Here is a 26919-nt window from a genome sequence, read left to right as displayed (position 1 = left end):
ACTAAACCACTTATGCTTGACGAACCACCAAATGACAGAGTTCAGATATATCCAAATGCTTAGTTTAGATACAAGCGAATGAGAAAGGAGCAGAGGTTTAGCATAACGCCATATGATGTACTATAGCTGTTCTGACACCTTACTTTAGCCAAAGGCTTCAATTCAGAAAAGAAAACGGATTTCCCATGTATTTTTGTCTTGAGTAATTACAGTACTGAATTCTATTTGTCCCTTTGCGGTTTTGTGTGTGTGTATGCGTGCGTGCGTGTGTGCATGTGTGTGTATCCCATTGCCCTTGTGTGTGTTTAATTAAAGAGAAAACATATAGATTCCCATACTGTCTTGTGCTGATTTAGATGAAGCAGTGAATCACATCTCTGAGTGGACTTATCTTCCAGATGTGAACATCACAGTCATCCCACCAAGATAAACCGTGGGAATCGTTGCCAGGAAACCGGGAGACAGAAATGTAAAAGAGAGAAGAGAAGATAAGATATAATCAACAGGGCCACAACATACACTACCTGTCCAAAAGTATGTGGGCAGCTGCTCGTCGAACATCTCATTCCAAAATCATGGGCATTAATATGGAGTTGGTCCACCCTTTACTGCTATAACAGCCTCCACTCTTCTGGGAAGGCTTTCCACTAGATGTTGGAACATTGCTACGGGGACTTGTTTCCATTCAGGCACAAGAGCACTAGCGAGGTCGGACACTGATGTTGGCCGATTAGGCCTGGCTCCCAGTCGGCGTTCCAATTCATCCCAAAAGTGTTCGATGTGGTTGAGGTCAGGGCTCTGTGCAGGACAGTCAAGTTCTTCCACACCAATCTCGACAAACCATTTCTGTATGGACCTTGCTTTGTGCACGGGGGCATAGTTATGCTGAAACAGAAAAGGGCCTTCCCCAAACTGTTGCCACAAGTTGGAAGCACAGAATTGTCTAGAATGTCATTGTATGCTGTAGGGTTAAGATCCCTTCACTGGAACTAAGCGACTTACCCCGAACCATGAAAAACAGCCCCAGACCATTATTCCTCCGCCTCCAAACTTTACAGTTTGCACTGTGCATTGAGGCAGGTGGCATTCTCATGGCATTTACCAAATTCAGATTCGTCCATCAGACTGCCAGATGGTCAAGAATGATTAATCACTTCAGAGAACGCGTTTCCACTGCTCCAATGGTGGCGAGCATTACACCACTCCAGCCGACGCTTGGCATTGAGCATGGTGATCTTAGGCTTGTGTGCGGCTGCTTGGCCATGGAAATCCATTTCATGAAGCTCCCGACAAATAGAAATTGTGCTGATGTTGCTTCCAGAGGTAGTTTGAAACTCGGTAGTGAGCAACCAAGGGCCGACGATTTTTACGAGCTACGAGCTTCAGCACTCTGTGGTCCCGTTCTGTGAGCTTGTGTGGCCTATAAATTCGCGGCTGAGCTGTTGTTGCTCCTAGACATTTCCACTTTACAATAACAGAACTTACAGTTGAACCGGGGAAGCTCTAGCAAGGCAGAAATTTGACGAAATGACTTCTTGAAATGGTGGCATCACTCTGTTCTATGTATGTTTCTCTAACAACACTGTTATCTGTATGTTTTTCTGGCAACACTGTTATCTGTATGTTTGTCTGGTAACACTGTTATCTATAGGTTTCTCTGGCAACACTGTTATCTGTATGTTTCTCTGGCAACACTGTTATCTGTATGTTCCTCTGACAACACTGTTATCTGTATGTTTCTCTGACAACACTGTTATCTGTATGTTTCTCTAACAACACTGTTATCTGTATGTTTCTCTGGCAACACTGTTATCTGTATGTTTCTCTGACAACACTGTTATCTGTATGTTTCTCTGGCAACACTGTTATCTGTATGTTTCTCTAACAACACTGTTATCTGTATGTTTTTCTGGCAACACTGTTATCTGTATGTTTGTCTGGTAACACTGTTATCTATAGGTTTCTCTGACAACACTGTTATCTGTATGTTTCTCTGACAACACTGTTATCTGTATGTTTCTCTAACAACACTGTTATCTGTATGTTTCTCTGGCAACACTGTTATCTGTATGTTTCTCTGACAACACTGTTATCTGAATGTTTCTCTGACAACACTGTTATCTGTATGTTTCTCTGACAACACTGTTATCTGTATGTTTCTCTGGCAACACTGTTATCTGTATGTTTCTCTGGCAACACTGTTATCTGTATGTTTCTCTGACAACACTGTTATCTGTATGTTTCTCTGACAACACTGTTATCTGTATGTTTCTCTGACAACACTGTTATGTGAATGTTTCTCTGGCAACACTGTTATCTGTATGTTTCTCTGACAACACTGTTATCTGTATGTTTCTCTGACAACACTGTTATCTGTATGTTTCTCTGACAACACTGTTATCTGTATGTTTCTCTGACAACACTGTTATGTGAATGTTTCTCTGACAACACTGTTATCTGTATGTTTCTCTGGCAGCACTGTTATCTGTATGTTCCTTTGACAACACTGTTATCTGTATTTTCCTCTGACAACACTGTTATCTGTATGTTTCTCTGGCAACACTGTTATCTGTATGTTTCTCTGACAACAATGTTATCTGTATGTTTCTCTGACAACACTGTTTTCTGTATGTTTCTCTGACAACACTGTTATCTGTATGTTTCTCTGGCAACACTGTTATCTGTATGTTTCTCTGACAACACTGTTATCTGTATGTTTCTCTGGCAACACTGTTATCTGTATGTTTATCTGACAACACTGTTATCTGTTTGTTTCTCTGACAACACTGTTATCTGTATGTTTCTCTGACAACACTGTTATCTGTATGTTTCTCTGGCAACACTGTTATCTGTATGTTTCTCTGACAACACTGTTATCTGTATGTTTCTCTGACAACACTGTTATCTGTATGTTTCCCTGACAACACTGTTATCTGTATGTTCCTCTGACAACACTGTTATCTGTATGTTTCTCTGACAACACTGTTATCTGTATGTTCCTCTGACAACACTGTTATCTGTATGTTTCTCTGACAACACTGTTATCTGTATGTTTCTCTGGCAACACTGTTATCTGTATGTTTCTCTGACAACACTGTTATCTGTATGTTTCTCTAACAACACTGTTATCTGTATGTTTCTCTGGCAACACTGTTATCTGTATGTTTCTCTGACAACACTGTTATCTGTATGTTTCTCTGACAACACTGTTATCTGTATGTTTCTCTGACAACACTGTTATCTGTATGTTTCCCTGACAACACTGTTATCTGTATGTTTCTCTGACAACAATGTTATCTGTATGTTTCTCTGACAACACTGTTATCTGTATGTTTCTCTGACAACACTGTTATCTGTATGTTTCTCTAACAACACTGTTATCTGTATGTTTCTCTGACAACACTGTTATCTGTATGTTTCCCTGACAACACTGTTATCTGTATGTTTCCCTGACAACACTGTTATCTGTATGTTTCTCTGACAACACTGTTATCTGTATGTTTCTCTGGCAACACTGTTATCTGTATGTTTCTCTGACAACACTGTTATCTGTATGTTCCTTTGACAACACTGTTATCTGTATGTTCCTCTGACAACACTGTTATCTGTATGTTTCTCTAACAACACTGTTATCTGTATGTTTCTCTAACAACACTGTTATCTGTATGTTTCTCTAACAACACTATCTGTATGTTCTCTGACAACACTGTTATCTGTATGTTTCTCTAACAACACTGTTATCTGTATGTTCTCTGACAACACTGTTATCTGTATGTAGACTTCAGTTCTTTCTCTCTGTCTACGTCTTTCTTTCTTTTTCCTCTTCTCATTTCTTTGTCTTTCTTTTCATCTCATTCTCCATCTTTTCCAATTTATTGTTCATTGTCATCGTTCAGTTCTCTCTCTCTCTTTCATTTCTTCTGTCTCTTTTCTTTATCCCACTCTGTCTCTCTCTCCACCCCCCCTCCATCCATCCCTCTTCTCCACTAACTCCCTCACTCCCCCTCTCCACCACTCCATCTCTCCTAACTGAGAGAGGATACAGGAGGCAGGAGAAAGGAGACAGGAGAGAGGAGAGAGGAGACAGGAGACAGGAGACAGGAGACAGGAGACAGGAGAGAGGAGAGAGGAGAGAGGAGAGAGGAGACAGGAGACCTGAGAGAGGAGACAGGAGAGAGGAGATAGGAAAGAGGAGAGAGGAGACAGGAGAGAGTAGAGAGAAGAGGACGACTGACCACAGCGCAGCTTGCAGTGTAATCTTTGATTTTGAGAAAATCCTAAGTATCGTCTCCCACACACCAAGTCACCAGTCTCCTCTGGTGTAGTTAGTGTTAGACACCATAGGACCCATAGTAGAAAACACACACACACACAAAACAAACTATGCATACACCCATCCAAGCACACACAGTCACATCTGCACACATACTCTCAGAAACGTATGGGCCCTCAATCCCATCCACAAACACAGCTGTTGCAACGCGGGTCAAAGAGTTTCAAAGGACCTTGTTTTTTGTCTTAATGGACAGACCCAAACGGTTCTGTAGTCTCTGTTGTGTTGCTCGACTACCACTCTTTTAATTCAATCATATTGAGGAGCCACAGGACCATGAGCTCAATGTCACACACACACACACACACACACACACACACACACACACACACACACACACACACACACACACACACCATGAGCTCACTCTAACCCAGATAATGGATATTCCACATCTGCCCTCTGTTACGGAATCACTACGATAAATCTACAGAACCTTCCATAATCTCCAAGGCAGTAAATTGATAGTTTGGAGAAAGGAACTTCTGGCCTTCTGAATCCTCAATATTACACATTTCACTGAAATTACCTCCAAAAACATTACCAGGCATGAGGTCATCAGTTTGTGTGCACTATGTCATCATATTTCACTGTTTAACTGCAGTTGGATGCATGGAGGTTTGGAGGGATGAGAACTGAGCCCAGAATATCCATTAAGTATTATTACAATTTCAAAGAGTTGACTGAGTTACAGTTCATATAAGGAAATCAGTCAATTGAAATAAATAAAACAGGCCCTAATCTATGGATTTCACATGACTGGGCAGGGGTGCAGCCATGGGTGGGCCTGGGAGGGCATAGGCCCACCCACTGGGAAGCCACCTCAGCCAAACAGAATGAGTTTTTCCCCACGAAAAGGCATTATTACAGACAGAAATACTCTTCAGCATCCCCACCCCCCTCAAACAATCCCACAGGTGAAGAAGCTGCAGGTAGAGGTCCTGGGCTGGCGTGGTTACACGTGGTCTGCGGTTGTGAGGGCGTTTGGATGTACTGCCAAATTCTCTAAAACAACATTGGAGGCGGCTAATGGTCAAGAAGTGAACATTAAATTATCTGGCAACCTCTCTGTTGGGCATTCCTGCAGTCAGAATGCCAATTGCACGCTCCCTCAAAACTTGAGCCATCCGTGGCATTGTGTTGTGTGTCATAACTGCACATTTTAGAGTGGCCTTTTACTGTTCCCAGCACAAGCTGCACCTGTGTAATGATCATGCTGTTGAATCATCTTCTTGATATGCCACACCTGGCAGGTGGATGGATTATCTTGAGATAATATGCTTTTTGTGCACATGGAACATTTCTGGGATCTTTTATTTCAGCTGATGAAAAATGTCACCAACACTTTACATGTTGCGTTTATAATTTTGTTCAGTATTTTTTTTTAAACACAGGGTATCCATTTTGTAATCTAGTAATCTGATTCTGAATTCGGGGTTAATAATTTAATACTACTGTAGAAAAGGTCTAGGCACATCTCTGTGACCTCTGCTATGTAAATGGTGTGCTAAAACACACACACACACACACACACACACACACACACACACACACACACACCGTGCGGACCACATGCTAACACAGACACATCCCTCTGCATCTGGCAGTGATCTAGAGTCCTAATCAACAGGGATGGGGGTGAGGAGGGTAGGGGTGAGGGGTAAATTGGGGGGTAACTGTGATTATGGGGAAATGGGAAACAGGGGGCCAGTGCTACACACACACAAACACACATGGAAGGATGCATGCAAGAACACGCATACACAGTTGCTGGTGATTTTATTCTGAGTAATGTGGAGAAGTGACTATAGTGAAGGCTCACTGGGAGAGAGCAGACGTCAGGCTACTTTGTCTCAGAGTTTATGAGTGTGTTCATGTTTGTGAACAATAGAGGCAGAAAGAGAACTGTTTTATATTACAGATTTCTCATACTTCAGACCAACACAGATAATTCTCCAACATAGTCTATAGCCTCTTGATTTCTCTACCCTGGTTTGATCCTATATTCAACCTGGGTCAGTAATAGTTTTCCCACTACAGCCCCTTCCTATCCCAGTCTCAGCCCTGTCCTCCCTCCCTTCCCCTCCTACTGTAGCTGTGGTTCCTAGTGTTAAATCACTGCTAGTCCCTTCATTATGATGTCATCATGAGTTGGGTTCCATGGTTCCGTGTTCCGTGTGCCCAGCCCTGACACAAAGCTCTCGGTGGTGAGGTCAAAACCACCATCGTTTGTCAAGGCGGTCAGAACCAGGGCTCTGTCCTTCTCCTCTCCTCCTTCCTCCGTTCCCTCTCTACCCAGTGTGGTTGGTGAGAAATGGAGAGAGGGAGGGAGAGAGAGATGGATGGAGAGATGTTTTATGTGAGAAAGGGAGATATTATGAGTGTTGCTGACGTCAGCAGTGTGCCACTAAACAAAGGGTTTAACAGACCTATTAGTCAACTCTAATGTTTACGTGGGCCCATGTCCATTTTTCCATAATCTTTTTATTTATTATTTATTTATTGTTTATTTGTTATTTAGGGAGTATTAATGTCTCCTTATAATTTTACCCCCTTTATCTCCCCAATTGTTAGTCGTTACTGTCTTGTCTCATCGCTACAACTCCTGTACGGGCTCGGGAGAGACGAAGGTTGAAAGTCATGCGTCCTCCGATACACAACCCAACCAAGCCGCACTGCTTCTTAACACAGCGCGCATCCAACCCGGAAGCCAGCCGCACCAATGTGTCGGAGGTAACACCGTGCACCTGGCGACCTGGTTAGTGTGCACTGCGCCCGGCCCGCCACAGGAGTCGCTAGTGCGCGATGAGACAAGGATATCCCTAACGGCCAAACCCTCCCTAACCCGGACGACGCTAGGCCAATTGTGCGTCGCCACATGGACTTCCCGGTCGTGGCTGGCTACGACAGAGCCTGGGCTCGAACCCAGTCTCTGGTGGTGCAGTGCCTTAGACCACTGCGCCACCCGGGAGGCCGATTTTTCCATATTCTATACACCTGTGGGAGTGGGTGTGCATGTGGGTCAGTCAGTAAAATCAGTCAGTAAAATGTCATGATTATAAGGAGACATTAATACTCCCTGGGTTTGAGGAGAGGAAGAAGGAAATACAGAGATTATATTTAATAATAGACTTGATCCCACCAGGCCTCCCCTCTCTCTTTCCATCTATCATCCCTCTCTCCTCCCCTCTCTCTTTCCATCTATCATCCCGCTCTCCTCCCCTCTCTCTTTCCATCTATCATCCCTATCTCCTCCCCTCTCTCTGTCCATCTATCATCCCTCTCTCCTCCCCTCTCTCTGTCCATCTATCACCCCTCTCTCCTCCCCTCTCTCTTTTCCTCTTTTCTTCCCTTTCTCTTCCTCCCTCTTTCCAGCTATCCATCCCTCTCCCCCTCTCTTTTTCCCTCGCTTCCCAATTCTCTTTCCCTCTATCAATCCCTCTCTCGTTCCCTCTCTCTTTCCCTCTATCCATCCCTCTCTCCTTCCCTCTCTCCTTCCCTCTCTCCTTCCCCCTCTCCTTCCCCCTCTCCTTCCCTCCTGTGTAATTTGAGGTAATAACTTCCAATCTCTTCATCGCACAGATCCGCATTATTAAGGTAAATAAGCACGGCGGTTGACATGTGTGTTCAATTCAGACAATTTTAGATTCCCCTCACACACACACACACACACACACACACACACACAGACACACACACACACACACACACACACACACACACACACACACACACACACACAAACACACACACACACACACACACACACACACACAAACACACACACACACAAAAACTTTAGCATATTTAGAGAGTGAGGTCAGGCCATATAGACCATGCCAAGACAGACAGGGATTCAGCTTTACAGAACATCAAATCAAAACTGTTAACAGAAATGTTTTCAAAAAACAGAGTGGAGGGCAATTACTGACAAACTAGTTAACTCAAAGTCATTCTAGAACCCTTTATACGTCCAGAAAGGTGTATAGAAACAGACTACACAAACACAAGAGCTTCCTGGCTGCCAATCATGTCTAATTGACAGCTGGTTGCCGGGGACGACTGGGAAAAGGATGTAGGCAGCTTGGGGGTCCTGAGTCCTTTAATAGGGGGCCTTCTTATTGCCTGTACAGTACACAACTCAGACAGTGACCACCCAATAACTACACAGTCCCTCTCAGTGCAACACAAAGGGAGCTGAGAGGAGAGCTGGGAGAGAAGAGTAGTGGATGACCTTTCATTAAAGCAAGAGGCCAAGATTCATTATGAACTCAACCTGACAATGAACTGTGCTGTCTGCTGTCTGTCTTTATGCTTGGACAGCTGCTGCTTCCTTAAGTAAAAAACGGTGTGTGTGCAGGGTAACTTGTGTGTGTTAGTCAGAGGAGGCTGTTGGCAGGAGCTATAGGAGGACAGCTCATTGTAATGGCTGGAATGGAATATATGAATTGTATCAAACAAACAATATTTGGAAACCACACTCCCATTTACTCAACTGGGTTGTGTGCCTGTGTGTGTGTGTGTGTGTGTGTGTGTGTGTGTGTGTGTGTGTGTTTGTGTTTGTGAGTGAGTGAGTGAGTGAGTGAGTGAGTGAGTGAGTGAGTGAGTGAGTGAGTGTGAGAGAGAGACAGGGAGAGAGAGAGACAAAGTATGTTCAGGTGTCAGTATTTCCTATGTACAGTGTTTACGTGACCATACATTTGACCAAGATATGTGACTAAGTATTAGATTCAGCATCACTATGACTTGAGGCCAGTCTTAACGGTTCTTCACAGGGATCTCTCTGTAGGTATGTAGTCTCAGCATCACTATGACTTGAGGCCAGTCTTAACGGTTCTTCACAGGGATCTCTCTGTAGGTATGTAGTCTCAGCATCACTATGACTTGAGGCCAGTCTTAACGGTTCTTCACAGGGATCTCTCTGTAGGTATGTAGTCTCAGCATCACTATGACTTGAGGCCAGTCTTAATGGTTCTTCACAGGGATCTCTCTGTGCTGTAGGTATGTAGTCTCAGCATCACTATGACTTGAGGCCAGTCTTAACGGTTCTTCACAGGGATCTCTCTGTGCTGTGGGTATGTAGTCTCAGCATCACTATGACTTGAGGCCAGTCTTAACGGTTCTTCACAGGGATCTCTCTGTGTTGTGGGTATGTAGTCTCAGGCCTGTGGTTGGTTAGTGTGGGGCAGAGTTAAGGCAGTGATTTTAGCCCTGTTTGTGTCTAGGTGGCTTATGCCTGCTTTATGACTGTTTTCTCTGGAGCCACACTAGCTGGTGGGTACCGTGGTGGTGGAGGGGGACCCTGGGCTTGTCACAGGGGCCTAAAGCCTCTTCATCCCTGGGCTGAGGTTGGAGATGAGGCCTGGGAGAGAAGGAGATGGACTGATGGATGAGATGAACGGAGGAGTAATGAATCATAAGCAGCATTAAGGCCAGGCTGGTTAACAGTCAGAGAGACTATGCTGCAGAAGCACCCAAAGCCATAATCACAGGGAACCAAGAAACAGGCCTGTTAAATTAACTTCACTGCTGATCTAGTAATCACTGGCCATCATGAGGGAAGTGTGTGTAGAGGGCGTATGTGTGTGTGTGTGTGTGGGCGCTAGCGATAAGTCAGCTGCCAGTGACTTGGTTGGATTATTCACAGTTTAGCAGCGCCATCTACTGTATATATCAGGTGTAGACCTACCGACAGCACTGACTTTTAGGTGTAGACCTACCGACAGCACTGACTTTTAGGTGTAGACCTACCGACAGCACTGACTTTTAGGTGTAGACCCACCGACAGCACTGACTTTTAGTAAGGGTCAATTCAATAAAATAATTGTTACAAAGACCGAACATGTGTTTAAATGAAGGTTATATACTTTTTAAATGTGTTTTGGGACACGACACCCTAATGTAAAAGCAGTGGGTTTATAAGCCAGCTCACTCAACACTGTTTTCACTTTCACCCTCTTGGTACTTATGATCTGGCATAAGACATGTGGTCTGTCTCATGAAGACCAATGGCACTAAAGTCCACAGTCTATTGGAAACCTCTGGACCAGAATCTCTACAGTCCTGGATCAGGTGTCGGCACAGAAAAACATCAAACAATGTAACGCGGTCACACAGCAACTGTCTCAATCACTATGGAGACCCCTTCTGCTACAGGCAGGCTTTCCTTTTCAGTCTGTCCTTCTCTTCTACACTTAGAACGGTCTTACCTAGAACAGATCAGAGTAGTAGACTATACTTGGGAGAGGCCTAAGCAACAGTCCAATCCACAAGGAAGTAGTAGGCCTACGTACATGGTACAATGTTAGATACTGGAGCTCTGTAGTAATCAAGCTTTTGATAAAGTTGACAAACTTGTTGGATACATTTGCTGTTTGTTTTCGTTGTGTTTTGCCGAATAGGAACTGAATAGTGAATAATATATTGGGTCATTTGGAGTCACCTATTGTAAGTAAGAATGAGAAGATGTTTCTGAACACCTCTACTAGAAGTGAGAATGAGAAGATGTTTCTGAACACCTCTACTAGAAGTAAGAATGAGAATATGTTTCTGAACACCTCTACTAGAAGTAAGAATGAGAATATGTTTCTGAACACCTCTACTAGAAGTAAGAATGAGAAGATGTTTCTGAACACCTCTACTAGAAGTAAGAATGAGAATATGTTTCTGAACACCTCTACTAGAAGTAAGAATGAGAAGATGTTTCTGAACACCTCTACTAGAAGTAAGAATGAGAAGATGTTTCTGAACACTTCTATTGTAAGTAAGAATGAGAAGATGTTTCTGAACACCTCTACTAGAAGTAAGAATGAGAAGATGTTTCTGAACACTTCTATTGTAAGTAAGAATGAGAAGATGTTTCTGAACACCTCTATTGTAAGTAAGAATGAGAAGATGTTTCTGAACACCTCTATTGTAAGTAAGAATGAGAAGATGTTTCTGAACACCTGAGCACAGAGAGAATGAGGGGGAAAAGGTCTTATTCTAGACATACTGTCTTATTACAGATTTTTTTTATTTAACTAGGCAAGTCAGTTAAGGGCAAATTCTTATTTTCAATGACAGCCTAGGAACAGTGGGTTAACTGGTCTAGGAACAGTGGGTTAACTGGTCTAGGAACAGTGTGTTAACTTAACTGCCTTGTTCAGGGGCAGAACAACAGATTTTACCTTGTCAGCTCAGGATTTGATCTAGCAACCTCTCGGTTACTGGCCCAACGCTCTAACCAATAGGCTACTTGCCGCCGCAGATTTATCGTCTTATAATAGACGTATTCGATTTATTGTCTTATTGTAGACTTTATTGTTGTTGTTTTTATGTATTTTACCCCTTTTTTATCTCCCCAATTGTATGATATCTAATGACAATATAATTACGGTCTTGTCTCATCGCTGAAACTCCCCAACGGGCTCAGGAGAGGCGAAAGTCGAGTCATGAGTAATCCAAAACATGACCCGCCAAGCATCAATGTGTCGGAGGAAACACCTTTCAACTGAAGAACGAAGTCAGCCTGCAAGCGCCCAGCCAGCAACAAGGAATCGTTAGAGCGCGATGTGCCAAGAAAATCCCCCCCCCGGCCAAACCCTCCCCTAATACGGATGACGCTGGGCCAATTGTGCGCCACACTATGGGACTCCCGGTCACAGCCAGTTGTAACACAGTTTGGGAACAAAGTGACGCCTCAAGCATTGGGATGCAGTGCCTTAGCCCACTGTGCCACTCGGGAGGGCCTATTCTAGACTTCTTGTCTTATTACAGACTTATTGTCTTATTATATACTTCTTGTCTTACTGCAAACTTATTGCCTTAATCTAGACTTATTGTTTTACTGCAGACTTATTGCCTTAATCTAGACTTCTTGTCTTACTGCAGACTTATTGCCTTAATCTAGACTTCTTGTCTTACTGCAGACTTATTGCCTTAATCTAGACTTCTTGTCTTACTGCAGACTTATTGCCTTAATCTAGACTTCTTGTCTTACTGCAGACTTATTGCCTTAATCTAGACTTCTTGTCTTACTGCAGACTTATTGCCTTAATCTAGACTTCTTGTCTTACTGCAGACTTATTGCCTTAATCTAGACTTCTTGTCTTACTGCAGACTTATTGCCTTAATCTAGACTTCTTGTCTTACTGCAAACTTATTGCCTTAATCTAGACTTCTTGTCTTACTGCAGACTTGTCTTATTCTAGACCTCTTGTCTTATTCTAGATGTCTTGTCTTGTTCTCAACTTCTTGTCTTATTCTAGACTTCTTGTCTTATTCTAGACCTCTTGTCTTATTCTAGACCTCTTGTCTTACTCTAGACCTCTTGTCTTATTCTAGACTTCTTGTCTTATTCTGGACATATTGTCTTATTCTAGACTTCTTGTCTTACTCTGGACATATTGTCTGATGTATTTGTCACTTAGTCACTTATTTCCACTTTCATGGCAATTAAGATGTTATACAATGTACACACCATGTGAAAATAGTACCAAAATGAAGTAATCTGCAATGGGTTGATTCTTCATTCACACATGATTGAAAAGGCAGTAATAACAGAGTATTGTTTTTACTATAACATTTTAATTTATTTAAACCTAGGTAAGTCTTGCAGAGCTGTGTTGTCCCTTACACATACAACACCACAATGACCATACAACTAAATGCATCGGCCTTTATCAGACCACAACATGATGCAAATGGCTGTGTTCTAGACACCCTAATACTGTGCAGATTATAGGATCGTTATATCATATAGACTTGGTTAGCACTGAGCACTCCTACTGTTAGAAGCTTTATGAATACAGGCCCTGAGCGTCTGTGCAGAATGTTGGTGTCTGGAACACACTCATTGTGAAGTGCTCGCTCATGTTCTCTCTTCTCCTTGCCGCTAATCTTCTCGTCTTTCCTTCCTTGCCAAGCATGCAGACACTGGCTGGCGTCCACTCTGATCCCCCTCCAGTTATTACAAGTCCTTAGTGTCCCACCCCAACACTCAATTTTGCTTCTACCTTTTGTCACAGTGAGTTGGGAGCAGACTGAGATCAGTCAGCGTGATGAACCTGGGGGGCCCCTCGGCACTGTGATGCAGTGGAGGACGACGCTAACAACGTCGATGATTATCAACTTTAATGTGATGTTCGACCAGGTTCTACATTGGATACACAATTTATTTAAGAAAATGAGAGGGGAGAGGAGAAGCTGAGTTAGAGAATGTATTGATTTGGTGCCATGCCCCGCTGTAGTGTGGTTCACTAAGATGAAATAATGAAAAAAGTCATGAAGAAAACAAAAACATGCACAGTATATTGCAATGCACCGGCTGTCTGGAACCAACTGGACCCTGTTGAGCTTCTACCCCCAAACCAGGAGACTGATAAATAGTTAAGACTATATGCACAGACCCTATATGCACAGACCCTATATGCACGGACCCTTTATGCACGGACCCTTTATGCACGGACCCTTTATGCACGGACCCTATATGCACGGACCCTATATGCACGGACCCTTTATGCACGGACCCTATATGCACGGACTCTATATGTTCACACACACACAAGCATACTGTCGAAACACACACTTGCTCTCATCACATACGCTACTGTGTATATAGCCACGTTATCGTTACTCATTGTGTATTTATTCCTTGTGTTACTATTTTTCTATTATGTTTTCTCCTTTACGCTGTTGGGGTGGACCTGTAAGCATTTCACTGTGTCTACACCTGTTTATGAAGTATGCAACAAATCAAATTGGATTTGAATGGAAGGAGATCGAGAGAAGATTGAGGTTCAGAGAACAGCGAGGCAGACTGGTAAACTATGTGAGGGGAAAACAACAGAAAAGGGAATGATGAGGGAAAAGAGTGTGACAGATCACATGGAGAAACCAACATTGTTATTTTTGTGCATATAGATTGATGTGGCTATATTGTTGTAGTAGATAGTATATCTACTACTTTGTTACTATGTTTTCCAATTGCTGCCAAATAAACATGGTCCACCTATACTGTACTCCAGAAGGGTTTAGAGATGCACTGATACAACTACGATTATCAACTATGTTGACCACAATTAAGCATTTTTATGTATGATGAAGTTGTATTTTATTAACAAAGTCTTGCAGAGCTGTGTTGTCCCTTACACATACAACACCACAATGACCATACAACTAAATGCATCGGCCTTTATCAGACCACAACATGATGCCAATGGGAGTGTTCTAGACACCCTAATACTGTGCAGATTATACAAACACACTCTTATGGACGTGGTTCCTGAGACACTTCTCCAGACCAGCCATTGTAAGATCAGGGCCCGTATTCATAAAGCGTCTCATAGTAGGAATGCTGATCTGGGATCAGTTTTGCCTCAGATTAAAATGAATGGACAACGGGGAACTGATCCTAGATCAGCACTCCTACTCTGAATACAGGTCCTGATCATCTGTGCAGAATTTGTGTATCTGAAACACACTCACTGTGAAAAGCTTGCTCGAATTATTGTCTTCGCTTCTCTTTGCAAATCTTCTCCTGTACTCCTTGCAGACGTCCATTTTGAATCCCCTCCAGGTAAAACAAGTTTTTAGTTCCTCAACCCAACACCTGTGTCATTTGGGACCAAACAGTGTGGCAGGGTTTGGCTTTCTTGGTGGCCCGTTCCGTGTCTAAATGGATGATCTTACAAATCCAAACCCCTCTCTCAATTTCTCTACCTCCCTCTATCCAGGCGGTAGGTGAGGGAGGGTAGTGAGCGGGACAGAGTGCCAGTTGCTTACCTTCTCCCATTATTGTCCTGTTGATCTCTTACCTGGGGAGAGGAAATGGGGGGAGGAACAAGAGGTCAGACAAATGCTTCCAAAAGTGACTATATTAGTCAGGGTTGGTGGGAGACATCTACAGGTGTGAGGCTGGTTCTATAGAACAGAGGAATGAGCAGCAGGTATATCTAGACCTACATATTATCTACTATAGAACAGCCACACCGCAGGTTGGGAACCACTGTACTATAGGAACCACTGTACTATAGGACAGCCACACCGCAGGTTGGGAACCACTGTACTATAGGAACCACTGTACTATAGGAACCACTGTACTATAGGAACCACTGTACTATAGGACAGCCACACCGCAGGTTGGGAACCACTGTACTATAGGAACCACTGTACTATAGGAACCACTGTACTATAGGAACCACTGTACTATAGGAACCACTGTACTATAGGAACCACTGTACTATAGGAACCACTGTACTATAGGAACCACTGTACTATAGGAACCACTGTACTATAGGGACCACTGTACTATAGGGACCACTGTACTATAGGGACCACTGTACTATAGGGACCACTGTACTATAGGGACCACTGTACTATAGGGACCACTGTACTATAGGAACCACTGTACTATAGGAACCACTGTACTATAGTGACCACTATACTATAGGAACCATTGTACTATAGGAACCACTGTACTATAGGGACCACTGTACTATAGGGACCACTGTACTATAGGGACCACTGTACTATAGGGACCACTGTACTATAGGAACCACTGTACTATAGTGACCACTATACTATAGGAACCACTGTACTATAGGAACCACTGTACTATAGGACAGCCACAACGCAGGTTGGGAACCACTGTACTATAGGGACCACTGTACTATAGGAACCACTGTATTATAGGAACCACTGTACTATAGGAACCACTGTACTATAGGAACCACTGTACTATAGGAACCACTGTACTATAGGGACCACTGTATTATAGGAACCACTGTACTATAGGAACCACTGTACTATAGGAACCACTGTACTATAGAACAGCCACACCGCAGGTTGGGAACCACTGTACTATAGGAACCACTGTATTATAGGAACCACTGTACTATAGGAACCACTGTACTATAGGAACCACTGTACTATAGGAACCACTGTACTATAGGAACCACTGTACTATAGGAACCACTGTACTATAGAACAGCCACAACGCAGGTTGGGAACCACTGTACTATAGGAACCACTGTACTATAGGAACCACTGTACTATAGAACAGCCACACCGCAGGTTGGGAACCACTGTACTATAGGGACCACTGTACTATAGGAACCACTGTACTATAAGGACCACTGTACTATAGGAACCACTGTATTATAGGACCATCTGTACTATAGGAACCACTGTACTATAGGAACCATTGTACTATAGGAACCACTGTACTATAGGAACCACTGTACTATAGGAACCACTGTACTATAGGAACCACTGTACTATAGGAACCACTGTACTATAGGAACCACTGTACTATAGGTTGGGAACCACTGTACTATAGGAACCACTGTACTATAGGAACCACTGTACTATAGGAACCACTGTACTATAGGAACCACTGTACTATAGGAACCACTGTACTATAGGAACCACTGTACTATAGGGACCACTGTATTATAGGAACCACTGTACTATAGGAACCACTGTACTATAAGGACCACTGTACTATAGGAACCACTGTACTATAGGAACCACTGTACTATAGGAACCACTGTACTATAGGAACCACTGTACTATAGGAACCACTGTACTATAGGAACCACTGTACTATAGAACAGCCACACCGCAGGTTGGGAACCACTGTACTATAGGGACCACTGTATTATAGGAACCACTGTACTATAGGAACCACTGTACTATAGGGACCACTGTACTATAGGGACCACTGTATTATAGGAACCACTGTACTATAGGACAGCCACAACGCAGGTTGGGAACCACTGTACTATAGGAACCACTGTACTATAGGAACCACTGTACTATAGAACAGCCACACCGCAGGTTGGGAACCACTGTACTATAGGGACCACTGTACTATAGGAACCACTGTATTATAGGAACCATTGTACTATAGGAACCACTGTACTATAGGAACCACTGTACTATAGGAACCACTGTACTATAGGAACCACTGTACTATAGGAACCACTGTACTATAGGGACCACTGTACTATAAGGACCACTGTACTATAGGGACCACTGTACTATAGGGACCACTGTACTATAGGAACCACTGTACTATAGGAACCACTGTACTATAGGACAGCCACACCGCAGGTTGGGAACCACTGTACTATAGGGACCACTGTACTATAGGAACCACTGTACTATAAGGACCACTGTACTATAGGGACCACTGTACTATAGGAACCACTGTACTATAGGAACCACTGTACTATAGGAACCACTGTACTATAGGGACCACTGTACTATAGGAACCACTGTACTATAGGAACCACTGTACTATAGGGACCACTGTACTATAGGGACCACTGTACTATAGGAACCACTGTACTATAGGAACCACTGTACTATAGGGACCACTGTACTATAGGAACCACTGTACTATAGGGACCACTGTACTATAGGGACCACTGTACTATAGGAACCACTGTACTATAGGAACCACTGTACTATAGGGACCACTGTACTATAGGAACCACTGTACTATAGGAACCACTGTACTATAGGACAGCCACACCGCAGGTTGGGAACCACTGTACTATAGGAACCACTGTACTATAGGAACCACTGTACTATAGGAACCACTGTACTATAGGAACCACTGTACTATAGGGACCACTGTACTATAGGGACCACTGTACTATAGGGACCACTGTACTATAGGAACCACTGTACTATAGGAACCACTGTACTATAGGAACCACTGTACTATAGGGACCACTGTACTATAGGGACCACTGTACTATAGGGACCACTGTACTATAGGGACCACTGTACTATAGGGACCACTGTACTATAGGAACCACTGTACTATAGGAACCACTGTACTATAGGACAGCCAAACCGCAGGTTGGAGAAATGTATATGTTAGTGTGTGTGTATTCTGAAGGTATAGTATTCATGGTCTAGTCAGACTAACACACATTACACAGCTAGTGTTTAGGGTGTTGGGGGGGTCCTACCTGAGGTGTGGCTGTCAGCTAAACATTTTCTTTATTTTGGAAAGGATGCCGCCCTCCTCTTCTTCTTCTTTCTTCTTCTCCTGCCCCTCTGTTCTGCCCTGTCCTGCCCCAGACTCAGAGCTCTGACCACTCCTGCCCCCACCTGGACAAAAACAGGTACTACATGCACCATCCAAAATACGGCCCATGTTTGCTTCATGTTTTAACATGTGTTTGTGTATACACTTGTGTGCTTGGCGTGTGTTTGAAATGTTTGAATCCTTATTGGCTGTAATGTGATTTGTAGATGAAGTAAAGCATCTAAAATGTGTGTGTGTTGAGAGGGGACAGGCTAGCAGTGGCAGGAGAAGACAAGGTGATGTGGAACTATATAGTATAATTCCCAGGCATAAACAACCTACCTGTGGTAGCAGCAGTGACTCCGTTGACAGTCCCCTCCACGTCAGTCTCCTCCTCTGCATAACTCAGCAGCAGGGAGCGCTGTCGCCGGGTTAACTTCCTACAGTGGTAGAAGACCAGAGGGAGGGTTAATAACACACTATTCTAACCGTGAAAAAGGGAAAGCAGCAGTCACACAAAACCATGCTAGATAGACAACAGGCAGAGTAATGTGAATGGGTCTGTGTTAACGTCAGACTCTCCACCAGATGGCGCCGACAGACACGCCACCCTGTTTCTAGTTCCTATGGGATTGTGTGTGTATTATGTGTTTGATATTGTATTGTTAGGTATTACTGCACCGGTGGAGCTAGAAACACAAGCATTTTGCTTCTCTTTCGATAACATCTGTACATCTGTGTATGTGACCAATAAAACTAGATTTGATTTGTGTGTGTTTCTGGGAGTGTGTGTGTGTGTGTGTTCTGTCTCTCATACTTAGGTACTCTGATCTTGATGTGAACATAGTGATCTCCATAACTATAGCTGTTCATCCTCTGGATCCCCTTTCCCTGAAGACGGATCTTCTGGTCGGCCTGGCAACCTGGAGGGATCTACAAAACAGAAGGCAGTGGTTCGGTCAATCCAGTCTCTTTTCACATCTGCCAGTGTGTCTAGCGACAAGCCAAGTAGACCCTTCAGCTTGGACAAGCACGACTAGGGTCACTATAACGTGTATTGAATGTCATATATCCAGATGGTTGTCAGATTGACTAGGTCAGTGTAATGTATCTAATGTCATATTTCTAGATGGTTGTCAGATTGAAAGACGTGGTAATGAAATACATACTGAACAAAATGACACCCAAACATTGAAATACTTCATGTAGATAAATTCAACAGTGAGTTCCTGTTCCCCTCCCTCACATGGATGCCTATAATGTTGTATAGTCCCTGTGACCGGGCAGAAAACAACTTATTTCTCTCTCCTTCCATCCCTCCTGCCTCCTTTTCCCTCCCTCGCACCTGTATACACTCACCTCGTACCGGGTCAGACCTCTCTTTTGCCTCCAGAACAGCCTGAATTCTTTGGGGTATTCTACAATGTGTCAGAAACGTCCCACAAGGATGTTGGTCCATGCTGACGCGATGGCATTATGCAGTTACTGCAGATTGGACTGGTGGCACATTCATGCTGCAAACATCTCATTCCATCTCATCTCAAAGATGCTCTGTAGGGTTGAGGTCTGGGGACTGTCCAGGCCACTCAACTAAACTGAACTCGCTGTCATGTTCCAGGTGATGTTTTTCCACTCCTCAAGTGTCCAGTGTTCACATGCCCACAGGAGCTGCTTTTCCTTGTTTTTAGTTGATAGGAGTGGAACCGGGTGTGGTCGTCTGCTGTAATAGCCCATCAGTGACAAGGATCGACGATTTGTGCGTTCCAAGATGTCGTTCTGCGTCGTTATTTGTATGTTTGTGGCACGCCTGAAAGCGTGCACAATTCTTGCTATTCTCCTTTCGACCTCTCTCATCAACGAGCCGTTTCAGCCGACTGGACTGCCGCTGACTGGATGTTTTTTGTTTGTCGCACCGTTGTGCGTGAAAAGCCCAGGAGGGCGGACGTTTCTGAGATACTGGATCCGGTGCGCCTGGTACTGCCGATCATACAACACTCAAAGTCCCTTAGGTCACTCCTTTTACCCAGTCTAACACTTAATCCAACAGACAATTAATGCCCTTCTGCCTGCTTTATACAACAAGCCACGGTTAAGTGACTCACTGTTTGTAGGAGCGATTCAGTTTGGTGAACAGTGTGGTGTACCTACAAACTGGCCGTGAGTGTGTGTAGAGTCCCTGTGCCCGGGCAGAGCCCCCCAGAATAGCCTGGCCTACAGAGATCTAACTCTTTCTCCCACCTGTATATCTATGGTGTTGTAGAGTCCCTGTGCTCTAGCAGAGCCCCCCAGAATAGCCTGCGCTACAGAGATGTGGACATCAGAGTGGATGTTGATCCCATCACGTCTGAATACTGGACTCCTCTGGACCTGGAGAGAAGAAGGAGATACCGGACCATCAGAACCATCACAAATATAACAGTGTCATAATAAGTGTCTCACAAATGAGAAAAATATAATTGTTTCCCCAGTGTTTTTTTTATAGAGGATAGGTCTCCAGAATATTAGTAGGGCTTCAGGTGGGTCAGGCAAAGCAAAGCTGGATCATCAGAACCACAATCAATCAAACAAGGCTTGACATGAATAATACTTCAGATATCTACGCACCCAAACTCCCAAAGAGAAAGTAAAAGCATAGCGTCGTATAACTGATGTCTGGGAGCTCATTGAAGGGGAGGGTAAAAACAACTAGCTAAATGCTGTCCACACCTACTCTAAATGTGATGTGGATTTCCTTCTTCCCCACTGGCATTCGTACAGTCTGTCCATTGTCTACTCCTGCAAGACAACATCAGTCCATGTCTGAAGTCAATCTGCATTTTCACATCACATCATTGAACAATTGTCTCCTCGTATCATGGCCCAACCAGAGACACACACTGTCAGTCAGTGTCTCTCTCTCACACCCCTCTCTCTCACCTGCGGGTACAGGCACGGTGACGGTCTGTCTCTGTTTGGTCTGTCCCGAGCCGCGACACATCACGCAGGGCGTGGTCACGATGGAGCCCCGCCCACCACAGCGTCGACACGTAGAGCGCATCATGAAGGGACCGGTGTTTATAGACTCCTACAGGGGGCAGCACAGAGACCAACATTAAGATGATCAGACATTTTTAACATGGCTATTACTACACTATAATGATAATAAAGGCGCCTTACGTTATGGGAGTGCGGATCAAAAAAGTTAAGTAAATTGAGTAGATAGTGAATTTAGAATGGCTACTGCCTCCCTGAGATGCCTGTTTTATAAAAGGGATACGGTCATGGTGGAGACAACCATGTAAAACATCAGGGCCTGTACTCAAAGTAGCAGTTCTGATCTAGGATCAGTTTCGCCTTTTAAATCATAATAAATCATTGTGTAACGTTTTGGGAATACAGGCCCTGGTCCCTGACGGCGACAGTAGGTTGACACCACTCACCATGCCGGTGCCATTACAGTAGTGACAGTAGGTTGACACCACTCACCATGCCGGTGCCATTACAGTAGTGACAGTAGGTTGACACCACTCACCATGCCGGTGCCATTACAGTAGTGACAGTAGGTTGACACCACTCACCATGCCGGTGCCGTTACAGTAGTGACAGTAGGTTGACACCACTCACCATGCCGGTGCCATTACAGTAGTGACAGTAGGTTGACACCACTCACCATGCCGGTGCCGTTACAGTAGTGACAGTAGGTTGACACCACTCACCATGCCGGTGCCGTTACAGTAGTGACAGTAGGTTGACACCACTCACCATGCCGGTGCCATTACAGTAGTGACAGTAGGTTGACACCACTCACCATGCCGGTGCCGTTACAGTAGTGACAGTAGGTTGACACCACTCACCATGCCGGTGCCGTTACAGTAGTGACAGTAGGTTGACACCACTCACCATGCCGGTGCCGTTACAGTAGTGACAGTAGGTTGACACCACTCACCATGCCGGTGCCGTTACAGTAGTGACAGTAGGTTGACACCACTCACCATGCCGGTGCCGTTACAGTAGTGACAGTGCTGGACCTTGGTTCCTGGCTCGCTACCTTTACCGTCACATCTCTGACAGGCACCGTCCAGGTTCACTGTCATCTCCTTGTTCACTCCCTTAGCTGCCTGGGTGAACGTCAGCTCCATCACAAACTGAGAGAGAGAGGGAGGGAACAGAGAGACAGGAAAGGGGAGAGAGAGGGAGGGAACAGAGAGACAGGAAAGGGGAGAGAGAGAAAAGGGTAAAGAGATGGAGGTATAATGGGAGAAAAATGGAGGAAGGTAATAAGGTGTGAGAGAGAGGGAGAAAGAGTTACAGATTAAAACATATGGCTGAATATGAATAACTGAGCAGTTACAGATGAAAACATATGGCTGAACATGAATAACTGAGCAGTTACAGACTAAAACATATGGTTGAATATGAATAACTGAGCAGTTACAGATTAAAACATATGGCTGAATATGAATAACTGAGCAGTTACAGATTAAAACATATGGCTGAAAATGAATAACTGAGCTCTAAACACTCACATGAAATCATGTAACGTTGCTGTTCATTAGAACTTGTACATTCTACCAATTCTACTTCTATACCGAATCATGAAACATGTTATAACTGGGTTATTCATCTGTTATAAAATGTTATAACCACACCTCTGGCCTCTGTTCAAACATGCTGTTGAAGTCTCCGAAACCCTGCGCTCCTGTGAACTCTCCGAAGATCTTCCTGAACATTTCCTCTGGGTCGACGCTGGCCCCCCCGGCCCTCCAGTACTGCTGTCCCCCCGCCCCCCCTCCCGCCTGGCTGGGGTCGAAGCCTGCCGCCCCGTACGTGTCATACTGCTTCCTCTTGACCTCGTCACTCAGCACCTTGGGGGAACAGCATCAGGAACAATATCCCAGTCATTGCTAAGGGGTTTGGGTGTCACTGTCAATCTACAGATAATATAGAAGAGACTAGAAGTTGCTCAAATAGGTACAGCTCTAGGGTCAGCTCCTCATCAGATCCTATGCCTGGCTTGGCAGAGCATTTTGATATATTGGAAATGTAATTATTGGCCAGTCGAAAACATGCAGGACTTGAATTTGTAGAATTAGGCCAGGGACCAATTGAATGCCTACCTCGTAGGCTTCTGCCAGCTTGGCAAACTTCTCCTTGGCCTGAGGCTCATCCTGGTTGGTGTCTGGGTGGTACTTCTTAGCCATCTGGAATAGAGGTCAACCGATTAATCGGAATGGCCATGTCAGCTCAGGGGTTTCTATCTTGCAATCGCACAGTTAACTAGTCCAACGCTCTAACCACTGCACTCCACGAGTAATCTGCCTGTTACGCAAATGCAGTAGAAGCCAAGGTAAATTGCTAGCTAACATTAAACTTATCTTATAAAAAACAATCAATCATAATCACTAGTTATAACTACTAATCCAGTTTAGCAGGCAATATTAACCAGGTGAAATTGTGTCACTTCTCTTGCGTTCATTGCACGCAGAGTCAGGGTATATGCAACAGTTTGGACAGCCTGGCTCATTGCGAACTAATTTGCCAGAATATTACGTAATTATGACATAACATTGAAGGTTGTGCAATGTAACAAGAATATTTAGGGATGCCACCCGTTAGATAAAATACCGAACGGTTCCGTATTTCACTGAAATAAACGTTTTGTTTTCGAAATGATAGTTTCCGGATTTGACCATATTATTGACCTAAGGCTCGCATTTCTGTGTGTTATTATGTTATAATTAAGTCTGATTTGAAAGAGCAGTCTGACTGAGCAGCAGCAGGCCCGTAATCATTCATTCAAACAGCACTTTCGTGCGTTTTGCCAGCAGCTTTTCGCAAGCACAGCGCTGTTTATGACTTCAAGCCTATCAGCCTAATGGCTGTTGTAACCAATGTGAAATGGCTAGCTAGTTAGCTGGGTTTGCGCTAATACTGTTTCAAACGTCACTCGCTTTTAGATTTGGAGTAGTTATTCCCCTTGCGCTGCAAGGGCCACAGCTTTTGTGGAGCGATGGCTAACGATGCTTCGATTCTGGCTGTTGTCGATGTGTTCCTGATTCGAGCCCAGGTAGGGGCAAGGATGGGGAAGGAAGCTATACTGTTACACTGGCAATACTATAGTGCCTATAAGAACATCCAATAGTCAAAGGTATATGAAATACAAATGGTATAGAGAGAAATAGTCCTATAAATACTATATTAACTACAACCTAAAACCTCTTACCTTGGAATATTGAAGTCTCATGTTAAAAGGAACCACCAGCTTTCATATGTTCTGAGCAAGGAACCTAAACGTTAGCTTTCTTACATGGCACATATTACTTTCTTCTCCAACACTTTGTTTTTGCATTATTTACACCAAATTGAACATGTTTCATTATTTATTTGAGGCTAAATTGATTTTATTGATGTTTTATATTAAGTTAAAATAAGTCTTAATTCAGTATTGTTGTAATTGTCATTATTACAAATAAAATAAAAACATATTTAAAAATATATATATTATTATTATATATAAAAAAAGTTGTTTTTTATTATTATTTTAAAATCGGCCGATTAATCGGTATCGGCTTTTTTGGTCCTCCAATAATCGGTATCGGCGTTGAAAAATCATAATCGGTCGGCCTCTAATCTGGAATATGATAGACCAATGGTATTATATAGCCTACCCAGCTGATTTCACTGGACAAGGCCATGTACTATTTCAATGTTTATGAACATTCTAGAACTCCATAATGACAACAGTCTAGGCCTATATTTCTGCAACAACAACCCACACAGCAACAGAGCTCCAGGTGCAGGCTCTCCTAATAGACAACCCTCTCACCTGATAGTAGGCTTTCTTGATGTCTTTCTGAGTGGCTGTGCGAGGCACCCCCAGAACATCATACAAGTCCTGTTTGTTAGCTGAGGAGCAGCTAGTGTGGAAGGAGTGACTACTGCTGACAACATGGGGGGACCTCAGTCCTGTGGAGAGAAGGAGATATGAGCTGCGTCAAAGAGCCATAACTTCTGTCCTTGTATTGAAGCAGAGCATTCTGGGTAATGGTGTTTGGCATGTCTGTGTTAGACATAGCTAACTAGCTCGACAAATAATGAGAATAATGCATTTCGAAGTGTACTGTACTAGCTAGCTAGCTAGCTGTACGGACTCGCTAGTTAGTAGTTAACTACCAGTGCAGACACTGTAGATTGTGTCATGTACATATTGTGCTTGACCATTGACTGAGGACAGTTAACGTTACATCATGCACGTCCAGCTACTGCACATTGTTGTTGCAGCTGTACCGACCAAGTGTCTAATGTCTGATCGCGACATGAAAACACAAAAACGACATATACAGAATGATTGACCAAACACATATCTTTCTATAGTGACAAACTACTACCTAGGTTCACTGACACCAACTCCAGACAGTCCTTCCTCCTCTCACCTGTGAGTCTCAATGTCACTGCATTTTCAGGTCTCAAACAGCCAAAGTCGCCCCCTATCCTGCACCGTTGTATCCCCAAGATCGCCGTGGCACAGGTTTCTCCATGTCTAGCCGAGGCAAGCAGCGACCAAGCCCGACGGTGGCCAGAAGACAGTCCTACAGAGTTGAGTAAACGTGCATTGCAGATAGCCACGGAGGACGCCATCTTTGCATCGCTACAGAGGCCTGCGCTGCACTGCGCATGTGCGGGATATAGGATATATATATTGGACACCGCATCTCAGTGCAAGAGGCGTCACTGCAGTACCTGGTTTGATCAAGGCTGCATCACTTCCGGCCGTGTAGGCCGTCATTGTAAATAAGAATATGTTCTTAACTGACTTGCCTAATTAAATAATGGTCAAATAAAACATATAAATGTACAGGTCAGAGGGGCAAGGCAAGCACTGAGATACAACGTTTTATTTCTATGATTATTTACATCTTTCTAAGTTATTATGGATGTGCAGTATTGTTTTGTTATTATTTGGATTCATCTTTATTGAATTCAAGTTCAGCATGGTAAGCATATGATTAATGCATGAATGATACGTGGTAAAGTCATTTGTTTATTCTCTAATCCTATGATGAATTAGTAACAAATATTTAACAGTTAATCATGCAACAACCTGACACACAATATCATCAACATTCATTGATTTGTTTAAAATGCATCATAGAATGTCATCCATAAAAAATAATGTATTAAATTAATGTAGCCAATAGCTAGAATCTATAGATAATTTCCAGCACCCTTTTAATCACATTTTCCTTTCCTCCAAGCTCCTCTCCTCTTTTTCCTGATATTCCCGATATTCCCCAACTTCTGCATCATTCCTTTAAACTGTTGACCCATGTCAAACCCTCCCTCCGTGCTTCCCTCTGGAATCTCTCTCTCCCTCATCCCCCTTTCCTGCCCCCTTCACAAACTCCTTCCCTCCCTTCTCTTTCCTGTTCCCTTCACAAACTCCTTCCTTCTCTTTCCTGTTCCCTTCACAAACTCCTTCCTTCTCTTTCCTGTTCCCTCTCTTCTCTGTCTTTTTCATGTTGTTTTTCAGTCTTTCTAGCTGTTCCCTGAAGTTCTGAAGCTCCCACTCTTCTTCTCCCTTCTC

At 43.7% G+C, this 26919-nt stretch overlaps 1 protein-coding gene across 2 annotated transcripts; it reads right to left on the bottom strand.

Moving 5' to 3' along the window:
• Positions 1-14401: 14401 nt before the first annotated feature.
• LOC139424422 (dnaJ homolog subfamily A member 3, mitochondrial-like) lies at positions 14402-25989 on the bottom strand. 2 transcript variants are annotated; one of them, XM_071176209.1, is made up of 12 exons: positions 25769-25989; positions 25162-25301; positions 23453-23536; positions 22985-23200; positions 22328-22480; positions 21273-21420; positions 21067-21131; positions 20595-20723; positions 19174-19289; positions 18699-18796; positions 18298-18439; positions 14402-15129 (listed from the first exon to the last, which is right to left on the bottom strand). In XM_071176209.1, the coding sequence occupies exons 1-11, from the start codon at positions 25971-25973 to the stop codon at positions 18312-18314; spliced, it is 1482 nt and encodes a 493-aa protein (XP_071032310.1). In that variant the 5' UTR covers positions 25974-25989; the 3' UTR covers positions 14402-15129; positions 18298-18311. The 2 variants fall into 2 exon arrangements, with proteins under 2 accessions (XP_071032310.1, XP_071032312.1); XM_071176211.1 differs by lacking the exon at positions 18298-18439.
• Between the last annotated feature and the right edge of the window lie 930 nt (positions 25990-26919).

Source organism: Oncorhynchus clarkii, chromosome 13 (assembly GCF_045791955.1).
Source record: "Oncorhynchus clarkii lewisi isolate Uvic-CL-2024 chromosome 13, UVic_Ocla_1.0, whole genome shotgun sequence".
Classification (NCBI taxonomy): Eukaryota; Metazoa; Chordata; class Actinopteri; order Salmoniformes; family Salmonidae; genus Oncorhynchus; species Oncorhynchus clarkii.
The sequence above is the reverse complement of the archived record's forward strand: the minus strand, read 5'-3'. Positions and strand labels throughout refer to the sequence as shown.